An 11,385-nucleotide genomic window follows, 5' to 3' on the forward strand; every position below is an offset into this window, starting at 1 on the left:
ATTAAATCCAATCTGCAAATGGTTGTTTGGACATATATGCTTAATGGTTCATAAATAATTTAAATGCATTCGATTTATGGAAACTCAATTTATAACAGTAGTTTGACACAGTACATGTATATGCCTAATTATTCTGGAGATGCCGTTTACATTGGTCAACCAAAAACTGTCTGCAACTGTTCAAAACTGTTCATCGTGTCCACAATATGGCACAATAAAGATCCTGGAGATTGAACTGTGCGTTCGAATGGAACTCTGCATTCCATGGTGCCCGGGTCGTTCTTTCTCTAAAGGAGGAATCTCACCATGATAACATAACCCCACCCAGTACTGGGAAGGGCGTGACTTTCTTGCTGATTGATGGGTTTGTATCGAATGAAAACTGAGAAGTAGGGAGTGTCGTTTCAACATTGGCCAATTAGACCTTGCTATTTTTGGGCATGGTCTGACTAGGTACTAAAAGGCTGAAAACCCCTTTCCTTTCGCCTTACGCCAAGGGTAAGGGGTGTGTATAGGAGGAAAAGTTACGTTTGCTTACAGCTTTCTGATTGAAAGTACATACTGTCATCTTAACCTTTCTTTTCCTGAAACTATATATTTAATCTGCTTATGTTACTGTCCACTGCAACAACCAACGCTCCTCATCATATCAAAGACAAGGTAAGAGCCCTGCCTTTTCACCATTATACCTATTTCTTTGGTGTCCAACTTCTAAGTACAATGTTAAACCATATCGTTGTCTAGCCTTATTGTTTCAACGATATCCTACATGTTCGTTTAGTTATTTTGTAACCTCGACGGCCTACCGGGTTGTTGTTTTTTTGCCATGGCCTGCTGTCTACTTGCTGTGCTTTCAACTCTTAACCGCCTGTTGTGTGAATATATATATTTTTTTACATGAAAATATAACACTAACATCAATGTAGAAAAGTATTATTTGGGAGGAGAACCGTATACGTTGTAGTGTTAGCCTCGTTTAAGTGACGGTGTTTCGTATTCTCCATTGGTTTCTATGAGCAGGGAACATGTCGTGACACATCACGCAGACCTCGTTGCCTATGAAATGGCGTACTGGCGTATGGGGCCTTCACATTTCACACTAATTAGAAACTAGTCGTTTTTATATTTTAAATAATACTGGTTTATTGTCCATTTTTTAAAACTGTATTGCTAATGTTTTACACACATATCATTATAACGTTTTTGGGTGGGTGTATGTGAACTATTTGACATGTCCAGACATGCCCCCATGCAGTATTAAATTGCGACCCCTATAGTAGGATTCCGACCAGTTCAATCCAGTTAAATGACAAGAGATTGTGGTGACAGGGACCAGTAGTGAATAATGACTATATAATAATTTAACGTTAGCTAGATCAGGGGGCTTCAATCTTATCTTGCCCAGGGACCCTTTCCCAGGTAAACCAGTGACCCCCATAAGTATTATCAGGTGAGTTGTCATGGCAAGGTGAAGTAATGAACATTTTAGTTTGAAATGATTTTGACCTCCACTTTTATATAATTGGAAGATGAAGTGTAAACTCTAACAGCGTATTAGCTCAATGTAACATATTTAGCAAGCTGTTTAGCTGGTCAAACAACGGTTAAGCATGTGTTGGCAAAAAAATGAATGTCCAAGCCCAGAAAGCTTAGCAGGAGCCAGCGGTTTCCGCACTGGTAGTCTAATACCTGGTGTTTTTCCCGTTTTAATGTCACGTGCACAAGTACAGTGAAATGCCTTGTGACCTCTAACCCCAACAATGCAGTAATCAATAACAAATGTATTACTAAAAATACCAAGGTTGAACCAAAAACGCGAGAGATATAAAAATGAGAAGAACACGATTAAGTAAGCATACTAGAAACGGGTTCTGCAACTGCTGCCATATTTGCATTGTGCAGGGATACTGGCTCGATATTAGTTTATAGCAAATTATTGCGCGTTTGTATGTGTATTGTAGTATCAGTGTGCGTAGGACCCTGTGCGTGTTCATGGAGACGGTGCAAAAATAAGCCAGTGTCACCATTTAGTTAGCTATTTAGCAGTTTTATGGCATGGTGATAGACGCTGTTCAGGAGCCTGTTGGTGTCAGACTTGGATCAAAAGAATATTTTGGTAGACCCCCCCCCCCCCTCAGGAATATTCCTGATCTAGATTAATGGATAGACACATTATTGTCTCTACTAGGAAAGAGTAACAGCCTTGGACAATAACATCTCCTAAATAGTATGTAACATGTTTCCAAAGTACCAGTACCATTGTGATGCGTACTGCCAGAACATCCCCAAACGGGTTTTCAATTCATCTCAAATAAATGCTTAATCATCAAGTTGATATCAAATTTGACTCCCAATACCATTCCTCTTGGGGTGGCAGGGTAGCCTAGTGGACCAGTAACCGGAAGGTTGCAAGTTCAAACCCCTGAGCCGACAAGGTACAAATCTGTCATTCTGCCCCTGAACAGGCAGTGAACCCACAGGGCGTAATTGAAAATAAGAATTTGTTCTTAACTGCCTGGTTAAATAAAGGTAAAATATATATATTTTTCAAATACAAAATTAGTCACCATTCCATTGGTGTAATATCTTAAATATGGAAATATCTTAATTCAAGGGAATTGATTAATGTATTCACCATACATTCTGTCCCCCTTTCGTCAACAGATGATGGTGACAGTACTCATGAAGTTAATTTGAAACATTATATAATCAATTCCCATGAGTTATTAATCCATTCTCTCCCTCTCAATAGATGCTTCCCACAGTGACTGGACCAGGGGCTCTGCCCTTTGCTGTGCAGTTGAAGGCCTTGACTGACCAGGAGTTCAGGTACCAGCCCAAGCTGAGCGGGCTGAGGATCATTGAGACGGCCCATGGCAACGGCCTGAGGATGACCGCCCGGCTCAGAGAGTATGAGGTGAAGGACCTCCTGTCTCTGACCAGGTTCTTTGGCTTCAGTGCAGAGACCTTCTCCCTGGCCGTCAACCTGCTGGACCGCTTCCTCGCTGTTATGAAGGTAAGGCCTGGACATCAGACTGGGTTTGATTAGAATCGATTAAAATTCGTCTTCAGTTCATTTGTTTTTAGCGTGAGCAATACAGACAGGTTAACAAATGACTGTTATTAGACGTGCGAGGACTGTAAAATCGTCACTCAATTGGGTACATTAAGTAATATCAGAATGTTCTACATCGCTTCACTGTAAAAAAATATATATTTCTAAACCCCCAAAATCGAGTAAATTATATTCAATATCGATCAGTGTGTCCATTAACTTCAACCATTTGGTAAATAACATTCTTCTCCCAGATCCAGCCGAAGCATCTGTCATGCGTGGGCCTCTCCTGTTTCTACATCGCTGTGAAGACTTCGGAGGAGGGGAAGAATGTCCCCATGGCCAACGAGCTGATCCGAATCAGCCAGAACCGCTTCACTGTGTCTGACATGATGAGGATGGAGAAGATCATTCTGGAGAAACTCTACTGGAAGGTCAAAGCCCCCACGGCCCTCCACTTCCTCAGGCTGTTTTACAGCTATATCCAGGACACGCTTGAAGATGACTGGTACGATGACTCTAGGCTTGGCCAGTAAACCGTGCATGTACCAGGGGTGTCAAACATGCGGCACGCGGGCCGGATCCTGCATGGGGGTCTATAACGGGTCTGTCCAATCCGACAGGTGGTTTGAGAAAAGAACATACTCGGTACACTTTAAAACGACTCAAATTGACTGACTAAATGATAATGACCTATATTCTTAGTTTCTTGACTGTCCAGTTTGTTAATCACCACATTTTAGTGCGGCCCTCTGGATGCCTGGGGCGGCAGGGTAGCCTAGTGGTTAGAGCGTTGGACTAGTAACCGGAAGGTTGCAAGTTCAAACCCCTGAGCTGACAAGGTACAAATCTGTCATTCTGCCCCTGAACAGGCAGTTAACCCACTGTTCCTAGACAGTCATTGAAAATAAGAATCTGTTCTTAACCGACTTGCCTAGTTAAATAAAGGTAAAATTTAAATATATATTTTTTACATTTCGTGGAAGACCGACTGCGCCCCCCCCGGTGCAGAATGAGTTTGACACCCGTAGTATATACCAGGGTATCTCGGTGTGATGTTTAGGCAGTCATCTTGTGCACTAGGTTAATAGATAAAGTCCCTTTTGCATTATTGGTTAATTATGAAGCTGTTCCACAAAGCAGCTGATTGGGCCTCTGTGATGGCTTGTGTTCACACATGCTCTTTAAAAGTAGTCTGGATAATGGGGATTTCAATAACGTGGATGCTTTTATCTTAAACTCAGTTTCATATATATATATATATATATGGACATTTCTTTAGCTCTTATGCTTTATAAAACACTTGACAAACATCTTGAACAAACATTATTGAAACGCGTTTTCTCTCCATAGCAAGGAGATCCTGAACATTGAGAGACTAGAAGCCCAGCTGAAAGCCTGCCATTGCTCTTTCACTTTCTCCAAAGTCAAGGTAAGATACTGTAGTTCTGTGTATCAAAACAAATCTATTTTGGTCTCATTTAGAGTCTCTCAATACTATGTGTATGTAGCTAGTTCATGTTGTGACATTGGATCTAGGTCTATTTTGGGCAAGGCACTTGGGAAAGGGGTGGGGGTTGATGTGCTTTGAGTGTGTGGGTGGAAAAACGTACTCAGTTTAAAACCAACTGTAAAATGTTGGTGTATACAAATATCCCTCTTAATGTGTAGCTTTCATGCCAACCTAATGTCTCTTTCCTTCTCTGTCTACCCCTCTTTCCTTCTCTGTCTACCCCTCTTTCCTTCTCTGTCTACCCCTCTTTCCTTCTCTGTCTACCCCTCTTTCCTTCTGTGTCTACCCCTCTTTCCTTCTGTGTCTACCCCTCTTTCCTTCTGTGTCTACCCCTCTTTCCTTCTGTGTCTACCCCTCTTTCCTTCTGTGTCTACCCCTCTTTCCTTCTGTGTCTACCCCTCTTTCCTTCTGTGTCTACCCCTCTTTCCTTCTGTGTCTACCCCTCTTTCCTTCTGTGTCTACCCCTCTTTCCTTCTGTGTCTACCCCTCTTTCCTTCTGTGTCTACCCCTCTTTCCTTCTGTGTCTACCCCTCTTTCCTTCTGTGTCTACCCCTCTTTCCTTCTGTGTCTACCCCTCTTTCCTTCTGTCTACACAGCCCTCTCTGCTTGCCCTGTCCTTGTTGGCCCTGGAGTTTCAGGAGCAGCATGACCATGAGCACGTAGACAAGCTGCTAAACGCCTTCAAGTCTCTCCAGCAGCAACTCACTGTGAGTGTTTACTGTCTTGTCTAGCCAGATAGCCTGGTCTCAGCTGTTTGTACTGTCTTGTTCCTATGTCATCACACCAAACATTGTATATAGGAGTTGGCAAGAGAGTACAAACAGATCTGGGACTCAGGCTACCACCCAGTGTCATATCACTCCCCAAACATGTCTGTTGTAACCAGAACACTAACCGGGGTCTTGTTCATTAGGGCATACAACGGAAAACGTTTGAAATGTTTTGCAACGGAAAACGAGAGAAAAGACGCGCTCACAGAAAATGAGTTTCTTATTGGACAAGTCCCAAGGTAGTTTCTCCCTGTTTTTGAGTGTTTTTGTTTCCCCGTTTGGTGCCTAATGAACACAACCCAGCAATGGAAGGTGTTTACACTGGGGCTGTCTCATATGGCAACCTATGGGGCCTCATCAAAAGTAGTGCACTACAGGAAATAAGGGTCCGTTTGAGACACAGCCACTTGGCTATGAGGTGGAGTGTTTAGCCACTGTTAGCTATGAGGTGGAGTGTTTAGCCACTGTTGGCTATGGGGTGGAGTGTTTAGCCACTGTTGGCTATGGGGTGGAGTGTTTAGCCACTGTTGGCTATGGGGTGGAGTGTTTAGCCACTGTTGGCTATGGGGTGGAGGGTTTAGCCACTGTTGGCTATGGGGTGGAGGGTTTAGCCACTGTTGGCTATGGGGTGGAGGGTTTAGCCACTGTTGGCTATGGGGTGGAGGGTTTAGCCACTGTTGGCTATGGGGTGGAGGGTGTAGCCACTGTTGGCTATGGGGTGGAGGGTGTAGCCACTGTTGGCTATGGGGTGGAGGGTGTAGCCACTGTTGGCTATGGGGTGGAGGGTGTAGCCACTGTTGGCTATGGGGTGGAGGGTGTAGCCACTGTTGGCTATGGGGTGGAGGGTGTAGCCACTGTTGGCTATGGGGTGGAGGGTGTAGCCACTGTTGGCTATGGGGTGGAGGGTGTAGCCACTGTTGGCTATGGGGTGGAGGGTGTAGCCACTGTTGGCTCTGGGGTGGAGGGTGTAGCCACTGTTGGCTCTGGGGTGGAGGGTGTAGCCACTGTTGGCTCTGGGGTGGAGGGTGTAGCCACTGTTGGCTCTGGGGTGGAGGGTGTAGCCACTGTTGGCTCTGGGGTGGAGGGTGTAGCCACTGTTGGCTCATGCGGTGGAGGGTGTAGCCACTGTTGGCTCATGCGGTGGAGGGTGTAGCCACTGTTGGCTCATGCGGTGGAGGGTGTAGCCACTGTTGGCTCATGCGGTGGAGGGTGTAGCCACGGTGGGGCTCTGGGGTGGAGGGTTTAGCCACTGTTGGCTATGGGGTGGAGGGTGTAGCCACTGTTGGCTATGGGGTGGAGGGTGTAGCCACTGTTGGCTATGGGGTGGAGGGTGTAGCCACTGTTGGCTATGGGGTGGAGGGTGTAGCCACTGTTGGCTATGGGGTGGAGGGTGTAGCCACTGTTGGCTATGGGGTGGAGGGTGTAGCCACTGTTGGCTCTGGGGTGGAGGGTGTAGCCACTGTTGGCTCTGGGGTGGAGGGTGTAGCCACTGTTGGCTCTGGGGTGGAGGGTGTAGCCACTGTTGGCTCTGGGGTGGAGGGTGTAGCCACTGTTGGCTCTGGGGTGGAGGGTGTAGCCACTGTTGGCTCTGGGGTGGAGGGTGTAGCCACTGTTGGCTCTGGGGTGGAGGGTGTAGCCACTGTTGGCTCTGGGGTGGAGGGTGTAGCCACTGTTGGCTCATGCGGTGGAGGGTGTAGCCACTGTTGGCTCATGCGGTGGAGGGTGTAGCCACTGTTGGCTCTGGGGTGGAGGGTTTAGCCACTGTGGGGCTCTGGGGTGGAGGGTTTAGCCACTGTTGGCTATGGGGTGGAGGGTGTAGCCACTGTTGGCTATGGGGTGGAGGGTGTAGCCACTGTTGGCTATGGGGTGGAGGGTGTAGCCACTGTTGGCTATGGGGTGGAGGGTGTAGCCACTGTTGGCTATGGGGTGGAGGGTGTAGCCACTGTTGGCTATGGGGTGGAGGGTGTAGCCACTGTTGGCTATGGGGTGGAGGGTGTAGCCACTGTTGGCTCTGGGGTGGAGGGTGTAGCCACTGTTGGCTCTGGGGTGGAGGGTGTAGCCACTGTTGGCTCTGGGGTGGAGGGTGTAGCCACTGTTGGTTCTGGGGTGGAGGGTGTAGCCACTGTTGGTTCTGGGGTGGAGGGTGTAGCCACTGTTGGCTCATGCGGTGGAGGGTGTAGCCACTGTTGGCTCATGCGGTGGAGGGTGTAGCCACTGTTGGCTCATGCGGTGGAGGGTGTAGCCACTGTTGGCTCATGCGGTGGAGGGTGTAGCCACTGTTGGCTCATGCGGTGGAGGGTGTAGCCACGGTGGGGCTCTGGGGTGGAGGGTTTAGCCACTGTTGGCTCTGGGGTGGAGGGTTTAGCCACTGTTGGCTCTGGGGTGGAGGGTTTAGCCACTGTTGGCTCTGGGGTGGAGGGTTTAGCCACTGTTGGGGCTATGCGGTGGAGGGTTTAGCCACTGTTGGGGCTCTGGGGTGGAGGGTTTAGCCACGGTGGGGCTATGCGGTGGAGGGTTTGCGCTGCTCTGTGTTGAGGCTCCAACGGCTTGTTGCCCAACGGATTGCCTAATGTTGCGGAATCATGGAAAATGTAGGCAAATCGATGATTAATCAAGACTCTGGAGAGATGTTGAGTTTTGCTCTTTGGCATTGGGAACCCTCTGTTTTGAATGATGGAGAGAATAAATGTGTAAACAGACCAGCAGCAGCACTAACACTCTCTGATTGGCAGTTTTTTAAATAAATGAATACTCTGATGTGCTGTATAATTTATTTTTCTTGTTTCCTCAGGTCCGACAAGGAGACCTGGTTATCGTGACAGAGTTGGTTATGAAGTGTCTCATTGAGTATTCAACCACCAGGGTCTCCAGGCCCAACAGCCAGAGGCTTCGTTGGATCCTCTCTGGCAGAACGCAACGCACGTTGAAACACAGCTACTACAAGATCGCCCATATGCCCACAATCCCCGAGTCCGCCTACTGAACCCTGGGGCTGGGTGACCACTGATACAAAAGTAGGAGTACACCGATACAAAAGGAGAAGTAGGCTACCACCTCTTCTCCCCTAAAAACATGTTTTGTTTTTCAGTTTCATGGAAAAATGGCAAAAAAAATCCCAAAAAATAACTTCCTGTACTCTACTTTTGCTACATGGTCACCCACCTCCACTAACCCATTTCCCTTACAGAACTGCATTATGGATGATGTAGTTCTTTAAGGGGAAAACCTGTTACCTTTTTCTTTCCTTTTCTCCTAGTTTTTCTGTATTTGAATAAGCTCACTATTTATTAGCCTACATCTGCTTCATTGACTAAGGCTGCTTCTGAAACGGCACCCTATTCCCTAGATAGTGCACTACTTTTGATAAGGTTGGATCGCTCTATAGGGAATAGGGTGCCATTGAGAAGGCACGCCATGGGAGTAATGCCCGGTCAAGAGTGGGTTTATCCGCTGCCACCTAGCGAAGGTGAAATCCTTCCTGGTTGAAATGCGTGTATACAGTATGTTCTTATCTGAATCAGTACCAACATGAATACTCTGCATAGTATTCTATCGTGGTTGCTGGTTTTAAGCAATGAAGTATAGAACCACCTAGGTCCTCAGTCCACTATGTGGAAGAGGAGGGAGAAGGGTTTTGTGAAAATGCAAAAACAATGGAACCAAGAAATCGGACCCAAAACCCTTAACTTCCACCCTAGGTTGACGAACTGGCCTAAAAATGCACACTCCTCTACCCAAGGTGATGAAAAATATATTTTATTTTGAAACTTTTTTGTTGTTGTACTTGTGAGGGTGTTTTTGTTGCGGTTTCCCCAGTGATGTGATGAAACTAGCAACGATCCTGCACATGTATTGGTTTTAGCTTGCAGGATAGCATGCTCTTGGAGCTGAAATGGTCTGTGGATGACGCCCCCCCCCCCCCATTATCTACTGTGACATCGATATAACTAACAATGGTTACAGATTAACACGATCACTATTACAGAATGTGATGTTGAATTATCTTGATTTGTGGCAAAAACAAAACGTAGCCTTTTTAGAGAACAACCACTCACAATTAATTTATTGTATTATGCTAAAAATGCACTAAGTCACTTAGATAAGCACAGTTAATATAGGAAATGAAGTTTGTTTGATCTGCATTTACTAAAGTATTTGATGTGCTTGAGGCCATAGCCAACCACAACTGAGCTTAGTATTTTGTTAAGAATTTGAAATAAAGTTGATGTTCTGGAATTTGAAAACTTTGCCTAAAAAAAAAAGTGTTAACTAAATCTGTTTAACCCCATGTGTTTGGACCTTTCAATAAAACCATATTGAAAAGCTGTGTGGTTGCACTGTCTTCAATGTTTTGAAACCACACGTCCATAAAGACCACGTTTCAACGATTTCCATACCGACCGCTAGTTAACTGAATTATGGCTTTGAAGTCTTATGACAAAGGTTTGGCTGAATAAAATTCCAATCTTAAATAAAACACAGGCTCAGAGAAAAGGCAGGATGTAGGGTTGTATATTATTACGGCTTATAGTTCAGTTTCAAAGGACCGACTATTCTAATTTTTTCAGAACACATTGTCCATTTGCCCAAAGCAACTGCTCTTCCTTTGCTGCATTCATAACCAAGTGGGAAGGTGGTAATTACAAGTTGTGAAATTGAAATTATCAGTTGGATGCATTCACATGCTTTGAATGTTTGCGAAATGCCAATTGGCTAACAAGCTGCATCAACTATAAACTGAAAGTACAGCTATCATGCTTGTGAACAAATTAGTGTTTTAAAACTATACTAATAGTTTGCATTTAAGTGTTTTTGTTACGCTTAACTGCTGAAAATGCTGTTATTGAGGTGTCGTGGAAATTTTCTGTATTTACCAAATCATGAGCGCAAACCACACAAGTCAGAGTTATCACAAAGTTAATCTTTAATTATATGAGCTCCATCACAACCCTGTGTCTCTCAGATCAATTCAGTGTCAATGAATTCTCAGAGTCCCTTACACATTGCAACTGAGATCCTTTATAGCAAAGACACACACGGCCAGACAGCATTGGCCATAAATTATCGTTCAGCTTTGTCTCCTAAACTATGTTCTGTTTTCAAACTCCGAACCATAAACAAATCCTCCATATCAACAGCCATATCAAATCCATCCTATTTTGACAAGACTACAGAGACACATTGACTGGCACACAGAAATTGTGGAGCCAAGAGATACACACTTGACCTCTCCCCTCTCTCCGGCCCACGTAACTTAGTCTTGACAGAGACCAGATGACTGCAAACCCCGCCACAGTATTATACAAACACATTCTGATGAGAAATAACTTACAAACATATGATGAATATAAAACATCTTACCTATGTCACCAACTAATTCTGATTATTCCCCAACAGAGGTCATTTCATTAGTCAGTGACAGATACTATAAGTCCTACAACTCCTATTACATTGTATGACCGCTATTACACTGGTAGCCCAAGGTAAAATAATTTAACGTAAAGTAACATATCTTACTAAATGGAATGGCACAGAGTTTAGTCAGATAATACGTTTTTCTCTGAGACCAGGTTGTTTAGCTTGGTAGTTTAATCTAATTCAAATCATGGTAGTGTTTTCAGTAGGTAATGGTTTTTATGCCATGTAGCAGTGTAGCTACTACTGGAACTACAACTACTGGAACTACACACTACTGGAACTACAACTACTGGAACTACACACTACACACTACGATAGTTACCCATCGCTCCACAAAACCCGCTGCCCTTACAGAGCAAGGGGAACTACTACTTCAAGGTCTCAGAGCAAGTGACGTCACTGATTGAAACGCTATTTAGCGCGCACCGCTAAGCTAGCCGTTTCACATCCGTTACACACAGTGGGTGAGTCCGACCTTGCTGTTTGACGTCACTGATTGAAACGCTATTTAGCGCGCACCGCTAACTAAGCTAGCCGTTTCACATCCGTTACATACAGCGGGCGAGTCCGACCTTGCTGTTTGACGTCACTGATTGAAACGCTATTTAGCGCGCACCGCTAACTAAGCT

The 11,385-nt window shown here is 45.3% G+C and overlaps 1 protein-coding gene across 2 annotated transcripts; it reads left to right on the top strand.

Annotated features, from left to right (window-relative positions):
* Positions 1–461: 461 nt before the first annotated feature.
* Positions 462–9,665, top strand: LOC115125076 (cyclin-G1-like). 2 transcript variants are annotated; one of them, XM_029654575.2, is made up of 7 exons: positions 462–660; positions 2,753–3,016; positions 3,310–3,563; positions 4,409–4,487; positions 5,165–5,275; positions 5,482–5,577; positions 8,130–8,217. In XM_029654575.2, the coding sequence occupies exons 1-6, from the start codon at positions 610–612 to the stop codon at positions 5,551–5,553; spliced, it is 831 nt and encodes a 276-aa protein (XP_029510435.1). In that variant the 5' UTR covers positions 462–609; the 3' UTR covers positions 5,554–5,577; positions 8,130–8,217. The 2 variants fall into 2 exon arrangements, with proteins under 2 accessions (XP_029510435.1, XP_029510434.1); XM_029654574.2 differs by lacking the exon at positions 5,482–5,577 and having other exon boundaries at positions 463–660; positions 8,130–9,665.
* The last annotated feature ends 1,720 nt before the right edge of the window (positions 9,666–11,385 follow it).

Source organism: Oncorhynchus nerka, linkage group LG6 (assembly GCF_034236695.1).
Source record: "Oncorhynchus nerka isolate Pitt River linkage group LG6, Oner_Uvic_2.0, whole genome shotgun sequence".
NCBI classification, from domain to species: domain Eukaryota; kingdom Metazoa; phylum Chordata; class Actinopteri; order Salmoniformes; family Salmonidae; genus Oncorhynchus; species Oncorhynchus nerka.

Coding starts and splice junctions, on each gene's coding strand:
- LOC115125076 (XM_029654574.2), top strand. CDS start 610: ATGTTACTGTCCACTGCAACAACCAACGCTCCTCATCATATCAAAGAC. Junction 661..2,752: donor CTCATCATATCAAAGACAAG/GTAAGAGCCCTG, acceptor CCCTCTCAATAG/ATGCTTCCCACAGTGACTGG. Junction 3,017..3,309: donor GCTTCCTCGCTGTTATGAAG/GTAAGGCCTGGA, acceptor TTCTTCTCCCAG/ATCCAGCCGAAGCATCTGTC.